This window comes from Rattus norvegicus, chromosome 3 (assembly GCF_036323735.1).
Source record: "Rattus norvegicus strain BN/NHsdMcwi chromosome 3, GRCr8, whole genome shotgun sequence".
Classification (NCBI taxonomy): Eukaryota; Metazoa; Chordata; class Mammalia; order Rodentia; family Muridae; genus Rattus; species Rattus norvegicus.
Window position 1 is genome coordinate 28,483,011 of NC_086021.1, and position 17,506 is coordinate 28,500,516.

Below are 17,506 nucleotides of genomic sequence, written 5' to 3' on the forward strand. Positions count from 1 at the left end.
ACCTGAGTGAGGTGAGAACTTTTAGCTCTGTGCTCTGAAGATAGGAGAGTCAGGGAAAAGCTGCAGGTCTTCCTCCTACCAACAGGACACATGGTAGCTGGCAGGCCATGCCACAGATCTTGCAAAACAACCTTTATTGAAACACCAGAGGTCATGGGGATGGGCCCTAAGGTTTTGGTTCTGGAGCCAAGATTCTTTCTTCAATATGCCTGGCCTGGGGCCCTAGTGGCTGAGGAGACAAAGTGAGGGGCTCCCACAGTACCTGGACTAGGACCGAGACATTCCTGGCAGCCCAAGGAGATACAGGAGCTTCAGAAAGAGGCTCCTCATGGAGCTGACCAGGAGCTCAAGGTTCCAATAACACATGTGAGTGCGGAGCTGGGAACACATCTTCCATTGGACTGTCCTGGGGCTTGTCTTGTCACTCAAGGCAGGTGGAGGTCAGAAATTGACACTCAGGGCACCAGAGATAAAAGACATCTGAGGCCATGGAGAACAAAGATGCTTTAGGACAGACATGTTGGGGAGCAGCCATAGGCCACGGCTGAGACAGGGCTTGTCAGCTGTCTTTGCCTCCACTACTCTTCTGGTCTGAAGCCGTGGCTTTAGTCAGGTTCCCAGCTTCTCTTTTGAGTACACTAAGCAGAGTCTGAGAGCTCTCCAGGATCTGGGGCCAGAGAAATAGAAGGATGTTATTTCTCTGGTAAGAAGATTCCCACTGCCTCAGCCTCTGATAGTGGAGGATGGGAATCTCAGTCTGGCCATCTGTGCTGAGTCAACGGGTTATGGAGGATGGTGGGGGCAATAAAATTATCCTCCCTCCTGCACCTGTCCCAGAGCTCTTCCACCCTGCAAAGCCAGGCTGAGTTAGTTCACCCACCACTATGGTACTCTGTCCAGCACACCACTGCTCACTCTCTTGGATCCCACAAACAGCCCACTGTCCGGCCTACAGCCTCTGAACCACAATGGGCCCTACCTAGCCTCAGATGGTAGTGAGGCACTGACAACGCATATCTGAGAGCCCCACCTTGAGGTAGGCGGCCTCTGTCTCCGCAATGGTCCGGTCAAACTCGTTGCGAGAGGCGATCTTGCGCGCCAGGTTCTCGTTGACGCGGGCCAATTTCTCCGTGAGCTGCCTCACCTCATTCTGTAGCCGCTGCTTTTCGTCCTCCTCCTGCTGGATCTGCCGGCACAGCTCCTCTCGTTTCTGACACAACTCTTCGATGCCTAGGGTGGGCGGGAAGACAGAGCTGTAGGTTGGGGCTCGTGAACTTCGGACCCCGACCAGCACGACAGAGGGGAGGCCGCAGAGCGGAGCTCGTGAGGCATGTCGACGCAGCCTCCCGAGTGTGTGGGTTGGCCGGCCCCCGGCCCCGCGGCCTTCAGCGCCCGACGCTCACACTTGACCAACTCGTTGTTGTAGTTCTGCAGCGCCGCGCCCTGTTGGGTCATGGTCGGCACCGCGTCCGTAAGCCTCAACCGCCGCCTGCACCGCCAAGCCCGCGCCTGCGCACTGCCTACACAGCGCGCGCGAGCAAGCGAACGTCACGACTGCGCCACAGCCCGCGCTTGCGTCATCACCGTGCGCTACGCTGGGCGGGTCTGTTTTGTGGACAGTGATGGAGGCCGAGGGTGTGGCGGTATCGGTGGCGGCGGCGGCGGCGGCGACAACGACAATTGTCGCCACGGATGACTGCGACTCTAGGCCTGGACAGGAGCTCGTGGTTGCCTGGAATACTGTGAGCACCGGTCTGGTGCCGCCGGCTGCGCTGGGGCTGGTGAGGCCGGGGAAAGGTTGGCGGGCCTGTGCAGAGTTGCCACGACTTTGTCCTTTAGGGAGTCCATCCTTGGGTCCTCATAGCTCCCGTGCTCTGCCCGTAGTGGGCTTGCCTCCTTCCTCAGCTATCTGATTTGTTTGGTTTCCTGGCAGCCCTTCGGCTGCTGTTTTTTTCCACACCCCTCCTCTCCTTTTACCCCTGTTCCGCCCCTCTGCTCACGGTTTTCCGTGCTCCAGGCATCTTCCCGGACCAGCGGTGCAGTTCCACCAAAGGAGGAAGAGCTTCGTGCAGCGGTAGAAGTTCTGAGGGCCCACGGTCTGCACTCTGTCCTGGAGGAGTGGTTCGTGGAAGTGCTGCAGAATGACCTTCAAGGCAACATTGCCACGGAGTTCTGGAATGCCATCTCCCTTCGCGAAAACTCTGTCGATGAACCCCAATGCCTTGTGCTGCTCCTGGATGCGTTCGGTCTGCTGGAAAGCCGCTTGGATCCCTATCTGCATAGCCTAGAACTCCTAGAGAAATGGACTCGTCTGGGCTTGCTGATGGGCGCTGGAGCTCAGGGTCTTCGGGAGAAAGTTCACACTATGTTGCGGGGAGTCCTGTTTTTTTCCACCCCTAGGACATTCCAGGAGATGGTCCAGCGCCTCTATGGTCGTTTCCTGAGAGTCTATATGCAGAGCAAGAGAAAAGGAGAAGGGGGCACAGATCCAGAACTAGAGGGAGAGCTGGACAGCCGGTATGCCCGCCGCAGGTACTACCGACTTTTGCAGAGCCCTCTGTGTGCAGGATGTGGCAGTGACAAGCAGCAGTGCTGGTGCCGGCAGGCCCTGGAGCAGTTCAACCAGCTCAGCCAGGTCCTGTAAGTACTGCTTCCTGGCCATGCCTCAGTTTCTTTAAAAAGATCTCTGAATAGAGCTAATAAACTGGATGGCGAGGTCTTTTTCGCCTATACTTGTGACCAGGGATTATTGTGTATCAAGTGTATGCTGTCCTGGACATAGGCCTAGGGTGTGTGTACAGTGTCTTTCTGGGAAGACCCCTTCGGGTAAAGGACACATGTGTTGTGGGTTCTCCATAAGCGGGGATCTCCTCCAGGCATAGGCTCAGTCTGCTGGAGCGGGTTAGCGCTGAGGCCGTGACCACCACCCTGCATCAGGTGACCCGGGAAAGGATGGAAGACCGCTGCCGAGGAGAGTATGAGCGCTCTTTCTTGCGTGAGTTCCACAAGGTGAGAATCTCCTCCTTGGTCTGTTTCCTGTTAAGGGCAACGATGGGGTTGGGGTAGACCTAATAGCAAACAGTGGAGTGGTGATGGTTGAGATTATCTTGCTGCCGTATAGAGGCCAATCTTGGACCCTGGTGACAAGGACAAATCTGGTATGTACCAAATAGGTCTGTGCATTTAAAATAAAACCTTTAAATCCTGGGCCAGAGGTGGCTTCAAGGAGTTTCCTCAGGCAGGTGTGGCAAGACAGGTCTACCAGACCCTTTTCTTTCCACTGTCCTATAAAACATATGTTGACTTAACAGTTCCCTTCAGGATTAACCTATAACCAGTCTGGAGCTAGGCTGTCCTCAGTGAATGCCTCTGGTTGTCCATACTCTTGAGGTATGGTTTGTAATTCTTCTGTGGGGTTCCCAGCATTGTGAAGAAGCCAGGTTGAGCTCCATGCAGTCGTGCACCTTGTTTCTGCTTCAGTCCATACCTCCCACTCTTTGAGTGTCTGTCTGCTGCAGATGCATATTAGCCATGGTAGGGAATGATCAAAGTGGGTGTCCCCGCAGTGTTAGCCGTGTAGAGTCATGAACCTGGGAACTCCTGGGGCAGCTGCATTGAACCCTGGGCAGTGGAGTGTAGATCTGATACTTCTGGCCTCCATGCACAGGTCGGGGCTCCACTAGCATCCTGCCGAAGCTGTGTGGTTGCTGAGTCAGAATGGAGCTTTTAAATGTTATTACACCTCATACTAATGATCTTTCACAGTGGATCGAGAGAGTGGTTGGTTGGCTTGGCAAAGTGTTCCTTCAGGACAACCCCAGCAGACCAACTTCTCCAGAAGCTGGGAACACACTGCGTCGTTGGCGCTGTCACGTACAGAGATTCTTCTACCGAATCTATGCCAGCCTACGTATTGAGGAGCTTTTCAGCATCATCCGAGGTTGGTCCTGCTTCTTACTTTGCAGGACCTACCTTTCCCAGTCATTTTCTTTGCCTTACCTGCTGCTGTTGGCAGGGTGATAAGCTGAGCAGAGTGGACTTAAGTATAACATGTAGGAAAATATAGTGTCAGGTTGTAGAGATGTCTCATCAGTTAAGATGGCTTGTTGCTCTGACAGAATACTCAGGTTGTTGTCAGCACCCGTGTGGCAGCTCATAGCCATCTGTAGCTCCAGTTCCAGGAGATCAAGAACCCTCTTCTGCCCTCCACTGGTACCAGGCATCCACATGGAGCCTATACATCTGGGCAGCAAACAGTCCCTGCAAACAAATACTCACATGCATAAAGATTTTAATCTTTTTTTTTTTTTTTGGTTCTTTTTTTCGGAGCTGGGGACCGAACCCAGGGCCTTGCGCTTCCTAGGCAAGCGCTCTACCACTGAGCTAAATCCCCAACCCCAAGATTTTAATCTTAAAATTTAAGATTTGCAGCCGGCATTGGTGGCACACACCTTTAATCCCAGCACATGGGAGGCAGAGGCAGGCAGATGGTTCTCTGTGAATTCAAGGCTGGCATGGTCTACAGATTGAGTTCCTGGATAGCCAGGGCTACACAGAGAAACCCTGTGGTCTCAAAAAATCAGGAGGGGGAAAAAAAAGATTTGAAGGCATTTTTACTAATTGCATTGCAAGAGTCGTTTGGCAACATTTTATTTCCATTTTCCCAAGAACTAGTACAACTTGGGACAGTTCAGCTATCTACCATGGAAGGGATGACTGTGTTGTGTGAGTCAAAGCAGCTGTTGGAGCTTTAAGTGTCATTACACCTCACACTAATGTACTAATGATCCACAGTGGATGGAGAGAGTAGTTGGTTGGCCTGGTAAAGTGTTCCTTCAGTGAAGCAGTCATATGTGCTTCTGGTTAGATGAGCCATCTATAGTCAGATTGGCCTCCAGTGACAGTTAGTGACAGTAGAATGTTTGGTACCTGATGGATGGTTCTTGTCTGAGCCCTGCCAGGTTGTGTTTCTTGTGCTGTGTGTATCCTTTAGTGCTTATCACCCCTTTTCATTTACCTATCCCTATGGCACCATTCTCTTTCAGACTTCCCAGACTCTCGGCCAGCCATTGAGGACCTTAAGTACTGCTTGGAGAGGACGGATCAGAGGCAGCAGCTCCTCGTGTCCCTCAAAGTGGCCCTAGAGACTCGACTCCTCCACCCAGGTATTGTGTGGCCACTGTGGCCTGACCATTCAGATAGCCCTCAGGGTTCACATACAGTTCCCAGCCCTGAATTTGTAGTCCTGAGAGAGGAGCATGTTATTAAGCAGGGAGAGCTGGGCTAACCCTGAGCTTTATCTGTTTTTGGAGGAAGTCAGAGCATGATTTGGTCTGGGACTGGTTTGTGATCTTTTTGGAATAGGCTGCTTCTTAAGGGCAAAGTTTCTATACTAATCTCAGAAGGTTGCAGTTCATCATAAAAGCCTTTTTTTTTTTTTTTTTTTTTTTTTAATGTAGACGAGACTGGCCTTAAACTCACTGCCTTTCTCTGCTTCCCAATAGCTGGGATTAAAGGAGTACACCACCACACCTGGCTTACTAAAGACTCTTGGGTCTAAGTTGGTAATCAAACATTCAAAATTTACTGCAGTAAAGAGCACTGACTGCTCTTCCAGAGGTCTTGAGTTCAAATCCCAGCAACCACATGATGGCTCACAACCATCTGTAATGGGATCTATTGCCCCCTTCTAGTGTGTCTGAAGACCTGGACTCACATAAAACAAATAAATCTTAAAAAACAAAACAAGGGGCTGGGGATTTAGCTCAGTGGTAGAGCGTTTACCTAGGAAGCGCAAGGCCCTGGGTTCGGTCCCCAGCTCCGAAAAAAAGAACCAAAAAAAAAAAAAAAACAAAACAAAACAAAACGAGCCTGTAGGGGACATTCTAAACTCAAACCGTAACAGACTGCGTCTATAAACACTCTAGAGACTGCGTCTGTAAATGGAATGAGTAGGGCAGAGGCAAGAAGGTAACTCACTGCCGTCGGCTTGAATGAGGTCCCTGGTGATCGTCAGACACCCAGCCACATGGCCAGCTGCCCATTCAGGTGTTGGCGTTCAGGAGACTGCTGTCCAAGCCGTTGTGTGATCTCTTGCTCTTATCTCTAGGTGTCAACACGTGTGACATCATCACACTCTACATTTCTGCCATCAAGGCATTACGTGTGCTAGATCCCTCTATGGTCATCCTGGAGGTGGCCTGTGAGCCCATCCGTCGCTACCTGAGGTGAGTGCCACTGGCATTTGGCACTTTGTGCTGACTGCTGGTGTTTGCAGAACCAGAGCAACAGTCAGTCCTGAGTGTCAAACAGATGAGGCTCTGCCTGGGTAGGGCTGGATTGGCTCAGGGTAGGGCCCCCGCCCTTTTCCTTTTGCTAGTGTTAAGGTGGTTGTCCGCCCCACTATACAGAGTTGCGCTGTGTGTATATGTATGTATAAAGAGTGCTCTGGTGGGTTCCTTGGCAAAGCTGGTCCTTAAGCCCTTCTTGGTAGCTCAACCCCTGCTTTTTCGGAGTAGTACTTTTATTTTTATGACTCGGGATGGGCATGCTTTTAGCACTTGCTAGTTGGCACCGGCCACATTAGCATGGGCTGTAGCAGATGTCATGATGCCCATGCACATTGTTGGGACAGCAGCATTCAATCCTGGCAGGACACGGGAGGACACAGTACGGCAGATTGTGGCTGGGCTAACCGGGGACTCGGATGGGACTGGGGACTTGGCTGTTGAGCTGTCTAAGACTGACCCGGCCTGCCTGGAGACCGGCCAGGACAGTGAGGATGACTCTGGCGAGCCCGAGGACTGGGTCCCTGACCCTGTGGATGCTGATCCAGGTCAGTGCCTATTGGCCTCACCCGGCCTTTTCCTGGGTTTCTTCAGTGGTCTCTTGGGTTCTGGTTATGGATGTTGCTACCCAACCCTGATTATATCAGAGGCAGCCATTGCCTCAAACTTGGGGTGCGTGTGTGAGAGGTCAGGGCCATGCGTAACACTAGCTGGTTTGTTATATGTACCTCACTGGCTACCTTAGCTAGCTATAGAAGGTGCCTTTGTGGGTTATACCTGAGAGACCAGGTTCATAGGAAGTCTGCATACCCCACTCTGCTGTGATTTGATCCTGATTCTCATGTATTAAGGTGGGATTCTCTGCCCAGGTCCCATCTTTTGCTTGACCATACTCTGCTGGGTTATCATGGGCTGTGGATTCTTTGTCCTGCTGAGGTCTTAGCATGAACACAGCATCTTCAACCTTTTAGAGGAAAACCTTTGTTCTCTTCCTTATGGCTGACTGAGGATCCTTGTGAAACAGGAGGCACTGTTTATCAGAACAGTTGCCTTAGGAACCAACCCCAGCTCTGCTGGGAGACATTAACCCCAGCTGCCTGGGGCATTTAGAGCAAGCCCCCCCCCCCCCCCCGCCCCGGGCCGTGCAAGACTGCTGTATCCAGCAGGTGAACTCTGAGGTGTCACTTTCCTTGTCAAAGTGCAGTGGTACACATTAGCTCCTCTGTACTGTGCAGCAAAGTCAAGTTCCAAGCGACGCTCTTCAGACATCATCAGCCTGCTGGTCAGCATCTATGGCAGCAAAGACCTGTTTATCAATGAGTACCGCTCCCTCCTGGCCGATCGCCTCCTCCACCAGTTCAGCTTCAGTCCGGAGAGGTAAGGCAAGGAACTGGTTGACCTCCAGGGGGTGCTGAGGCCTAAGCCTTCACTTGGAGGAAAGCACATGACTAATATTGACTGCCCCTATTGGCCAAGAGTTGTAGGAATAATTAATCTCTATTGGGGCTTTCTACCCAGTCTTATATCATTCAGTTCTTCTGTTCCCAGATAAAAGAGATTTTATCTATCTAAAACACTAGAGCTGGGCAGATATCAACTCTGTAAGCTATTATGTCTACTTTCTTATTAATAATTCTGAGTTAAACTTGTTGTGTTTCATCTGGGACACTCAACTATTGGCCAGCTCTCACAGCCATGGTATCTTCTCTCCAACTGCTTTTCTCTTTCTTCCTCGCTGTCCTGCCTCATACCCCAAGCCAAGGAACCGCAACCTTGTCTACCTCTCTTCTGCCCAGCTATAGACTGTAGCATCTTTTAATAGTTTTAAATTAAGGAGCAAGGCTACACATATCATCACTTGGTGTACATGAGGATCTCCTCATCCCTGAGACAACCAGACTTTGGGTGGGTGGGTGGGGGCAGTAATTATCATTACAATACATAACAAAGACCAAACCTCAACAGCCAGAATGACCAAACTTTGGCCCTAGTCTTTTGCTTCCTGCTTTCCCTTCAGCCCAGTGTTTCCTGAGCAGGTGGGTTGTCTGGTCCAGCTGTCTGCTTAGGGTATCAGTTGAAATGGAGTCACATTGCAGCCCCTCACAGAAACTTGTCCTTGCAGGGAGATTCGTAATGTGGAGCTGTTGAAGCTGCGCTTTGGAGAAGCCCCCATGCACTTCTGTGAGGTCATGCTCAAGGTAAATACCCAGGACTGCCCCGAGAGTTGTGCCTACCATCACCATTAAGCCCAGGCCGTTGATGAGGTATCCTTTCTTAGGACATGGCAGATTCCCGCCGCATCAATGCCAATATCCGTGAGGAGGATGAGAAGCGGCCTGTGGAAGAACAGCCACCATTTGGGGTCTATGCCGTCATATTGTCCAGTGAATTTTGGCCTCCCTTCAAAGATGAGAAGCTGGAGGTCCCTGAGGACATCAGGGCAGCCCTGGATGTTTACTGCAAGAAGTATGAGAAACTGAAGGTACAGCCAGTAGGCCTCTGGGTAGTTTGTGTCTCTGATCAGACCATCAGACCCCACATAGAATTAGCCCATGTCCAGGTAGCACAGCTGAGCCCTAATGGTGTAGAGGTTAGAGTTCAGGGAGTGGTATGGCCAAATTCAAGGATCCTTCCTGAGCTGGTGTCAGTTATGACATGGGAGGCAAGAGTCTAACGCAGGTGGGGCAAGCGTCCTACTCTGGGTCATACATAAATGTGGGGCCAGCCTTGTCGGGTCAGGCTGGACACTGACGCCTCAGGCAGGCGTGCCATGGGGGCATCTGCAGCATCTTGTTCCTGATGAGCATAGTGCTGAGGCTCGTGCTTCTTCCTGGGATCAGAAGACCTTACGTGGCTTCATGCTAAGGATCTGTGCCCCTGGATGATCCCTTTGAGTACTTGAGGGGCAACAAAATCCAGTCAGAGGCCCTGACTGGAGAAATTAAAGAAGGGGAGTGTCTGTGTCAGTAGCCGTGAGAACCTTGCTACCTGGCTGAGTTTCTGAAAGAGTCTAAATATGGTCTTTGGCCTTTACTGACACCAGGTGAAAGTGTGGTTACTGGTCACCAGTATGTCCTGTTTTGGTTGAGTACCACAGCCCTACCACTTCCTGGCCAGTCCTGTGTACTCAGTGTCCTCTCCTACTGTTCCTCTGACCTATTTTGGTATGAGGTCCTCGTTGGCTTTGCTAAGTTTTTGCCCTGGGTCCTAGACATGACTTAGATGCGTCTTGTTGATCAGATCCAAAGAGTTAGGATGGCCATACACTAGTGTGACTCAATTTTTGGTGGTACTAGAATGGCTCTGGTAAACCCTAGGGCTGTGCTAAGAGGGCAAGCCTGTGGCCACAATAAAGTTATCTTTCACCAGCCAAGTTCCTAAAGGATCTGGCTGGGTTTGTGGGTGACTGACTATGCAGCCCATATATTGTGATGTATTGTGACCCTTTTTCAGGTCATGGCTTTAGAACCAGTGTTAGGATAGCTAAACTGGATGAAACCAGGGGAAGCCATTGATACTGCCTGTTTCTCTATCTGTAGAGTGAGTTTATTGGTATACTTCTCCGTTAAGAGCTACAGGGGTCCCAGAGGGTCTCAGGCCATCAGTTTTGCCACTAGGTCAGAGGTACCAGTGTCCTGGGTGTCCTTATGACATACTGCAGACACAGGTTTGCCAGATTAGAGCTGTATTGCTGAGTTGTGATGCCCCAGGATGCTCTAGGGAAACCATTTTTCCTGCCTCTCGCAGGAGCCCTAGCAGACCTAAGTAAATGGACTTTTTGTTTGTTTGTTTTGATTTTGTTTTTCGAGATAGGGTTTCTTTGTATAATCCTGGCTGTCCTGGAACTTACTCTGTAGACCAGGCTGGCCGCCAACTCAGAGATCCGCCTGCCTCTGCCTCCCGAGTGCTGGGATTAAAGGTGTGCACCACCCTTGCCCAGGTGGTAAATACATGTCTTTATGTCCAGGTTTTCTCTGTCTGTTCCTCTCTTCTTAGGATACCATTTATAATCAGATTAAGGACCAATTCTACTGCAGGACAACCTTATTTTAGCAGATTACTTATTTAATGACTCTGTTTCCAAATAAGGCCACATTTGGAGATAGGACTTACAGTGTCACTGGACAGTCAGTGTCCTGAGCTTTACTACTGTCTCTTTGAAGAGATACAGTTTGACCCATGGCAGTCTGTAGTTTCTAAAATTACTACTCTTCCCAGGAGCAAATTAGCCAATACCAGTATCTCCCAAGTAGCATCCCAACTGATGCTAACCACTTCAGCATCAGTTCTTAAAGTCTCTTCTAGTCCAGGGGGGCAGCACATGTCTATGATCCTAGCACTCAGGAGACTAAAGTAGTAGGACAGCAGGTTTCGTGTCCAGCTTGACGCTGTGACATTGTTTTGATCAGAGTCCATTGTTCAAACAAGCCTAGGTCAGAAATGGGCATTCCCAAAGGAACCTAGAAGGATCATGAGCCGAAAGCAAATCTGAAACCCAGCAGGCAGAGTTCACAGTCTGGCTCAGGCTTTGGCACCTGGCTTGCCTTGCAGCCCCGTGTGTACTCTCCCGTGCTGCTGTCACTTCATTCACGGTCAGCACTGCTGCTGGCATAACATTCAAAACCTTGGTGCTTTCCATGAAATGTGCAGTATCCAATTTATCAAGTAACGGCGTGGTCCTGAGCTGGTGACGCCTGTCCTCCCAGCCTTGGAAGGTGAGCACAGCAGCAGCATCCTAGTTTGAAGCTAGCTTGCTGTACATAGCAAGTTTCAAGGCAACTAGGGCTACAGAGTAAGGTCCTGTCTTTAAAAACAGGAAAAGAAAGGGAAGCGGTGGGTTGGGGATTTAGCTCAGTGGTAGAGCGCTTGCCTAGCAACCGCAAGGTCCTGGGTTCGGTCCCCCGCTCAAAAAAAAAAAAAAAAAAGAAAGGGAAGCGGTATCTTCCTGGCCATGCTGTGTGTTCTAGTGGATCTACAAGTCACAAGTCACACTCATCTCAGCGAACGTCTGGCCACAGCCTGGTGGTTTTCTGCCAGCTTCCCCCAGCGTCTAGTTTGTTCCTCACTTCGATCTGCGCTCTCACCAGAAGGTCCTCTTAATGTCCTCATCTCTACCAACATTATTCTCCACAGTCTGTGCAGTAACTCTCTCTTCTGAACCTTCACCAGCATCATCTCACCTGCCATATCGTTACAGCCCATTGGCTGTAACAGATCTAGGCTTTAACTTTCATGTGTTTCCCCAATGTACAAACAATTATAGCAGTTTCCCTCCCTCTCTAGAACATTTTTTTTTTTTTTTGAGACAGGGCTTCTCTGTATAGCCATGGCTGTCCTGGAACTAACTTTGTAGACCAGGCTGGCCTCAAACTTAACAGAGATCCTCCTACCTCTGCCTCACAAGTGCTGGGATTAAAGGCATGCATCATCCATACAGCAGAATCTTCATTTATTATGACTTCTTTAACAAAATGTCACAGGCCGAGTGGTATTAAACATGAGAAAAGTATTGTTTTAGTTGTGGGAAGTAGAAGTCCAGTGTCAGGGTGGGCAGGCCCGTGCTCCTCTTGATGCCTCTAGGAAACTTGCCCAGCTTTTGGTACATCAGCATGTGTATGCCTTTCATAACCGCTCTCTGCTGTGCTTTAAGACCTACCCTACTTCACTGTGACCTCTTTTTAATTACATCTACACTAACTCTCTTTGCAAATAAATAGCTCATGGTCCGAGGTACTGAGACATGAGAGGGACACAACTTATCATCAGTGTTCATTGTTATATCATGGTTGTTCCAGAACTGGAGACTGGAACCAGGTCTCCTGGTCTGGCTGCTGACTACATGCCTGCCAGGGATGGCCCTGGTACAGGTCATTGGTGCAAGAGCCATTCCTTGCTGGGTAGCCTGGTATAGAACCTATGCCTTGTTCATCTGGACCTGCCTGGAACCCACTGGACTGTTCTTGATGATTCCTGCCCAGGCTATGCGGACACTCAGTTGGAAGCATACCCTGGGCCTGGTGACGATGGACGTGGAGCTGGCTGACCGCACCCTGTCTGTTGCGGTCACCCCAGTGCAGGCAGTGGTTTTGCTGTATTTCCAGGACCAAGGTGAGTCCCTAGAACCCCATCTGGTCTGCCTTGAGCACACTACCTTGGGGCTAGTGCTAGACACTGCTGTCTGATAAGCTGTAAGGTGACATACTGACCCCCACCCCCTCCAGAATTTAGAGGTAGCAACCATTCTTTTTACCTGTGAGTAACAGTTACAGGACAATGCACATGCATCTGGGGGTCCAACTGGCTAACAGCTATTGGAGCAGGCATATCTCCAGGGTACCCTGCATTCTGTGACTCTGCACACAGCCAGCTGGACCTTGGAGGAGCTGAGCAAGGTGGTGAAGATGCCCGTGGCACTCCTACGAAGACGCATGTCAGTGTGGCTGCAGCAGGGTGTGCTGCGGGAGGAGCCTCCCGGCACTTTCTCTGTCATTGAGGAAGAGCGGCCTCAGGATAGGGACAACATGGTGCTGATTGACAGTGATGATGAAAGTGACTCGGGCATGGCCTCCCAGGCTGACCAGAAGGAAGAGGAGCTACTGGTATGTTGGCCATTTCCACATTGGGCTGGGGTGGGCCAGGTAAGTGGCCAACTAACCAGGTCTGGCTTCTGTTCCTAGCTCTTTTGGACATACATCCAGGCCATGTTGACCAACCTAGAGAGCCTCTCTCTGGAGCGCATCTACAGCATGCTCCGAATGTTTGTAATGACTGGCCCTGCACTGGCTGAGATTGACCTGCAGGAACTACAGGGCTACTTGCAGAAGAAGGTCCGAGACCAGCAGCTCATCTACTCTGCAGGTGTCTACCGCCTGCCTAAGAACTGCAACTGATGTTCCCCTTCCAGGCTCTGACCTGCAGCATTCATGCCTGTGCAACCCCTGGATGGACAGCTAGGGTACCTTCTGTCCCCATGTTCCTGTGCCCAGCCCCTACCTGTTCCCTGCCTAACACCTAAAGAACAAATTAAAGCATATTAGCTCATCCTTTCGTGTATTTTGTTAGGCCCCATGAATACAAACAGGTTTGTCCTCTATAGCCACCCTACTATAACCCTACAGGGCCTGGATTCCCAGCAGCAGGTAATAGAACCACCCAAGAAGCCAGGCTTACCTCAGCCTGAGCTTGTGTGTTTGGGCAATAGATTCCCCTAAAGCTATGTTCTGTAGCCTGCCCTAGACATATGCTGGGGCCTATTTCAGCAAGTGTGAGTGGGGTTGGCAGCTCAGAGTCTCCTGAGTCAACTTTGGCCCCATCCTGCTTTTGTGGCCTTTAAAAGGAATTCTTGGGCCTTCACTATGTGGAGTCAATGTAAGGCTTTGTGCTATTAGAACATTTATACTTGATCAGATCCTCAGGCGAGGCAACCTGAGTCAAGTACACTCCTATGTCAAGGGCTGCCTAAGGCCAGATGCTAGTGACCAGGGGATTATCAGACCTCTGTCCTCTTTTCTCTACCGGCCATCCTGCTTGGAGCTTATAAGTATGAACTCAGATTCTCTCATGTCCCCTGGAGCTCCCGTCAGAAGTATAGGATGAGGGCAGGGGCGAGACTGATTCCCGGGGTATAATAATCCTTTCCCCCAGGTTAAGGCTCAACCACTCTTACAGGCAAGGCTGTCCAGACACCTGTTGAGGACACATTGACCCTGCCCTCAACCTTAGACAACAGAATCTGGTAGAACAGTGTGGGCTTCTGTGTCCCTGTTCCAGAACAGCTGTTTTCAGTCAGGAAATACTGACCTGAGGAAACAAAAGCCCTTTGGAATCATTGTTTACACACTCAGCTCCTGCCCAAGGTGGGTTCCAGGCCACAAGCCACACCAGCTTGAGCTTTGCCACTACCCCAGTCCCTTCCCAGTCCCCTCAAGCCCAGTCTGCTACAGAACTACCACCTCTGAAGGGGACTCTTCAAAGGTCCCATTTCACTCTTCCTGTTCTAGAGTGATCGTCGTACCTCAGATTTTAAAGGGTAGAGGCAGGTAGGTATTAGGCATACAACCTTGGTCATAGCCCAAGAGTTCCCAGAAATCTAGGAAGCCTTGCTCACAAGTACTTCAGAAATGAGGTGTGCTCTCCTCAGGCTCCTAGTTCTGAGACCCTGCTTCCTACCCCACTTAAGTGCCATTGATGCAAGAACTGCTTCTCTGAGTTGTGGCAGCAGAGGCCCTGCAGGTCCCTCCACCCAGTGTTCCTATCTGGTTCACACCACCAGGCCACAGACGGGCGTGTCTTTGTCCTAACCAGGATATAAACTTGCTGGGCTGGCTTGGCAGGGTGACAGTGCCAGCCCTGGGCCTCAGGCACACCTTCTGTTCTACATTCCTTTGGACTAAGTTTGTGGATGTGTCCTAAAGACCAGAGAAGTCTTGGTTCTCAACATCATCCAACCAATTCAAAGCCCATGTTTCTTGAAGACCAGCCCTGGGGGGTACCTGTGTTACCTGTGAATCCACTGGATTCCCACTGTTCCCTTCCTGGCTCCCTGTTGGCTCCAGCTGGCAGGAGGCGGGGCTCAGTCAGCTGCAGGGCTGACATTTCCTCCTCCTGCCCTTAGTTTGCTTGGCATAAAGAGTGGCAGCAAGGTGGGGCTGTTCTGCTTCCCAGCCCAGGGCACCAACACCAAGTTCAGTACAGAGATGTAGGTTAACCCTGACCATGCTAGCCTATAGGCAAACTCTCTCCCTTGGGCAGTGACTGATCCCTAAGGCAACAGACCCTCACGGCACTGAGCTCTGACTAACAACACTGCATGTGCGAGCCAGAGTGCAGTCAGTTCTGAGCCATCTGCTCTTTTGGGGGCGGGGGGGGGGGTGTTCTGAGGAGACGGTGAGGTATCCTGCTCAGGCAAATGTAGCCAGTGACTCCTATCCCAGTGGATGATCAAGGATTCCTTAGGACACTAGTAGTCCTCTAACCTGGGCTTTAAAGGCTATCTGAGCTCAGTTCTCCAAAGCAATCAAGGGCAAATGGATACATAGACCTACCCCCTGCCTCCTCATCCTGCTTGTCTCACCCTGGGGATGGGTTTATTAGCCGGGAGTTAGGTAGAACTCTGACTCCACTTAGAGACCTGCAGTCCTGATGTTAAAAAGCAAACTGAGACCATGGTCCTTAACACCAGATGGACAGCAAAGTAGGTTCCTCACCCACTTAATTAGAAGTTCTATAAGTCCTTAAAGCTGAAGCTCTAATATCCCCTGACTCAGACCTAGCCAGAGCTTGCTAGCCCTGTGCCCTTTACCTGCTCCATTCAGGGCTTTCTGCCCTGGACTCCTGGAATTCCAGCATCTGAGTATGAATGAAGTTCAAGTCAGCCTGAGTGCTCTGAGGCCCTGCCCCCACACCCTCTGCCTCACAGCCCCACTGTGAGGTCAGCACCTTCCAGTGAGTTCCATCTAGAGGTGTGTGGTGGGGCTGGGGGCTGGACATGGACTCCTGCCCAGCTGGCCCCCTTGGCCTGATATGTCTGTCCCTTGTGCTCATACCTGCTTCAGGTGCCTCCTCCCAGTAGCCCTCCAGCCAGAGCCCTTCCCCTTTTCCAGGCAGGGCAAACCATTTGTGTCCTTCTGAGGGTCACAGGGTGGGGTGGGAGGTGGACCTGAGGGTCCTCCACAGGCAGGTGACTAGCCCCTGGTCTTGTGGCCTTGTTTCTGCAGCTGGAACCTACTGTGAATGCAGCCTCGGTCTCAGCCGTGAGGCCCTTATTGCCCTCATTGTGGTGCTGGCTGGTATCAGTGCCAGCTGCTTCTGTGCCCTCGTTGTTGTGGCGCTTGGTGTCTTTCGGGCCAAGGAGTGCGTGAGCTTTGGATTGGGCACAGTGGGAGTGAGGCTTTAATTCTGGCCCCAGGCTGTTAGTCATGCTTTGAGGGGCCTCTTCCTAGGGTGGTATGTCATGAGAGGCTGGGGATAGTGTTTTCCAAGGTGCGTGTTGGGTATGAGGGTTGTAGGAAGATGTTGCAGGGGACTTCCAGGCGTAAGAATGAGCATTTCTCCAAAGATCACACCTGCCTTTGTCCCCCTCAGTGACACGTGCCCTGGACACTCGGAAAACAGGTAAGTGTGTCAGAGGAAGTCTCAGAGGTGAGCTGTGTCCCCTCTCCGCCCCCTCCTGAAGTGCAGCTCACAGCTTTATTGAGAGCAACGTCCTCATGGGCTGTTCGCCCCTGGGTGGCCAAGGCCTTGTTGGACCATGCTGATGTCCATCATGCAGGTTGGAGGAGCCCTATGGGGTCCAGGAAGATCAAATAGACCTGCACACGGTGCACGTGGAGTCCCACCTCATGGACCCTGATCTGGAGGTATCCATGATGCAGTCCTTGGAGAACCAAACCCTCACGGCCATGACTGCTCCTCTACAGCCCCCTCCACCCCCTCCCCCTCCCCCCCCACCTCCAGTGTAGTGGAGAGCAGCTAGGCTGGAGAATTAAACAGTATTTAGTGATTATGTGCTGTCCTTCTTGCAGGTCCCTCATGAGGTAATGTTTGTGCATGAATCATGGTGGTTGTCTCCACCCTGGGTTACTGAGCCATACCTTTGGGGTTTCTAGCTCCTAGCCCAGCTGGCCAGTTCAGCTCTTTCCTGCATTTGCCTACTATTGATCTTAAAGAGATGACTGATCCTGGACCCTCCTACCTTCCCAGATTCCCCCAAGATAGGCCCTGTAAGCTGGCAAACCAAAATGGAACTGCAGTGGCCAGACTGAGGCCAGTGCCCTTTCCGCTGACACTGTCCTCAGGAGCTCCAAGCTGGAGAGGGTTGCAACATCTTTCCTACACTCCCTCTTTTGCCTTAGATGTGTCGTCCTTCCTACACTTCCAGGTCTTTCCCTTGTGGTTAGGCTCCATCATGTGTTTATACTTTCACCAATCCTCTGCCAAGAGACCGGGATTCTTTTAGGATCTGTGGGGTCCTTTTGCCGAATAGGAATAGAAATTGTGACTGGGGTATGGAGCAAGGCACTGCATGCTGCATTCTATGATGCAGAACTGGTGGCTTTGATCCTGCTTTTTAGGTCTCAGTGGGGAGGCCGATGGTCTCATCAGCTCTATACCGGGCTCAAGGCCAAGCCAAGACTGGAGCTCTGGACAGGTGGTTGGCAGTACTGGGCATTGGCTCTGTGCCTAGCCCCCGCCCAAGTTGAGGAACCAGCAGTGGGACA

The 17,506-nt window shown here is 51.2% G+C and overlaps 3 protein-coding genes across 6 annotated transcripts; 2 read left to right on the top strand and 1 right to left on the bottom strand.

Annotated features, from left to right (window-relative positions):
• Positions 1-96: 96 nt before the first annotated feature.
• Ssna1 (SS nuclear autoantigen 1) lies at positions 97-1,561 on the bottom strand. 3 transcript variants are annotated; one of them, NR_130647.1, is made up of 3 exons: positions 1,415-1,561; positions 1,031-1,230; positions 97-667 (listed from the first exon to the last, which is right to left on the bottom strand). NR_130647.1 is itself a non-coding variant. In NM_001303617.1 (3 exons), exons 1-3 carry the CDS (start codon positions 1,453-1,455, stop codon positions 560-562), a joined length of 360 nt encoding a protein of 119 aa, NP_001290546.1. In that variant the 5' UTR covers positions 1,456-1,561; the 3' UTR covers positions 97-559. The 3 variants fall into 3 exon arrangements, 2 of the variants coding, with proteins under 2 accessions (NP_001290546.1, XP_038961129.1); NM_001303617.1 differs by having other exon boundaries at positions 1,404-1,561; XM_039105201.2 differs by having other exon boundaries at positions 118-667; positions 1,145-1,230; positions 1,404-1,538.
• Positions 1,562-1,579: 18 nt separating this feature from the next.
• Anapc2 (anaphase promoting complex subunit 2) lies at positions 1,580-13,328 on the top strand. 2 transcript variants are annotated; one of them, NM_001100532.1, is made up of 13 exons: positions 1,618-1,781; positions 2,018-2,640; positions 2,877-3,009; positions 3,766-3,940; positions 5,046-5,165; positions 6,110-6,227; positions 6,654-6,835; positions 7,523-7,664; positions 8,410-8,485; positions 8,566-8,769; positions 12,266-12,395; positions 12,651-12,886; positions 12,965-13,328. In NM_001100532.1, exons 1-13 carry the CDS (start codon positions 1,623-1,625, stop codon positions 13,175-13,177), a joined length of 2,511 nt encoding a protein of 836 aa, NP_001094002.1. In that variant the 5' UTR covers positions 1,618-1,622; the 3' UTR covers positions 13,178-13,328. The 2 variants fall into 2 exon arrangements, with proteins under 2 accessions (XP_063139531.1, NP_001094002.1); XM_063283461.1 differs by lacking the exon at positions 12,965-13,328 and having other exon boundaries at positions 1,580-1,781; positions 12,551-12,880.
• Positions 13,329-15,740: 2,412 nt separating this feature from the next.
• Positions 15,741-16,791, top strand: Tmem210 (transmembrane protein 210). Its single transcript, NM_001399700.1, has 4 exons — positions 15,741-15,841; positions 16,004-16,139; positions 16,371-16,400; positions 16,558-16,791. Exons 1-4 carry the CDS (start codon positions 15,775-15,777, stop codon positions 16,745-16,747), a joined length of 423 nt encoding a protein of 140 aa, NP_001386629.1. The 5' UTR covers positions 15,741-15,774; the 3' UTR covers positions 16,748-16,791.
• The last annotated feature ends 715 nt before the right edge of the window (positions 16,792-17,506 follow it).

Bases quoted from the DNA above. Each gene is read 5' to 3' on its own strand.
- Tmem210 (NM_001399700.1), top strand. From the start codon at position 15,775: ATGGACTCCTGCCCAGCTGGCCCCCTTGGCCTGATATGTCTGTCCCTT. The intron at 15,842-16,003 runs GTGCCTCCTCCC...TTGTTTCTGCAG, and splicing joins TGTGCTCATACCTGCTTCAG to CTGGAACCTACTGTGAATGC. The intron at 16,140-16,370 runs GTGCGTGAGCTT...TGTCCCCCTCAG, and splicing joins GGTGTCTTTCGGGCCAAGGA to TGACACGTGCCCTGGACACT.
- Ssna1 (NM_001303617.1), bottom strand. From the start codon at position 1,455: ATGACCCAACAGGGCGCGGCGCTGCAGAACTACAACAACGAGTTGGTC. The intron at 1,231-1,403 runs GTGAGCGTCGGG...CGCCCACCCTAG, and splicing joins CAACAACGAGTTGGTCAAGT to GCATCGAAGAGTTGTGTCAG. The intron at 668-1,030 runs GTGGGGCTCTCA...CTCTGGCCCCAG, and splicing joins CAGAGGCCGCCTACCTCAAG to ATCCTGGAGAGCTCTCAGAC.
- Anapc2 (NM_001100532.1), top strand. From the start codon at position 1,623: ATGGAGGCCGAGGGTGTGGCGGTATCGGTGGCGGCGGCGGCGGCGGCG. The intron at 2,641-2,876 runs GTAAGTACTGCT...GATCTCCTCCAG, and splicing joins AACCAGCTCAGCCAGGTCCT to GCATAGGCTCAGTCTGCTGG. The intron at 8,770-12,265 runs GTACAGCCAGTA...ATTCCTGCCCAG, and splicing joins AGAAGTATGAGAAACTGAAG to GCTATGCGGACACTCAGTTG.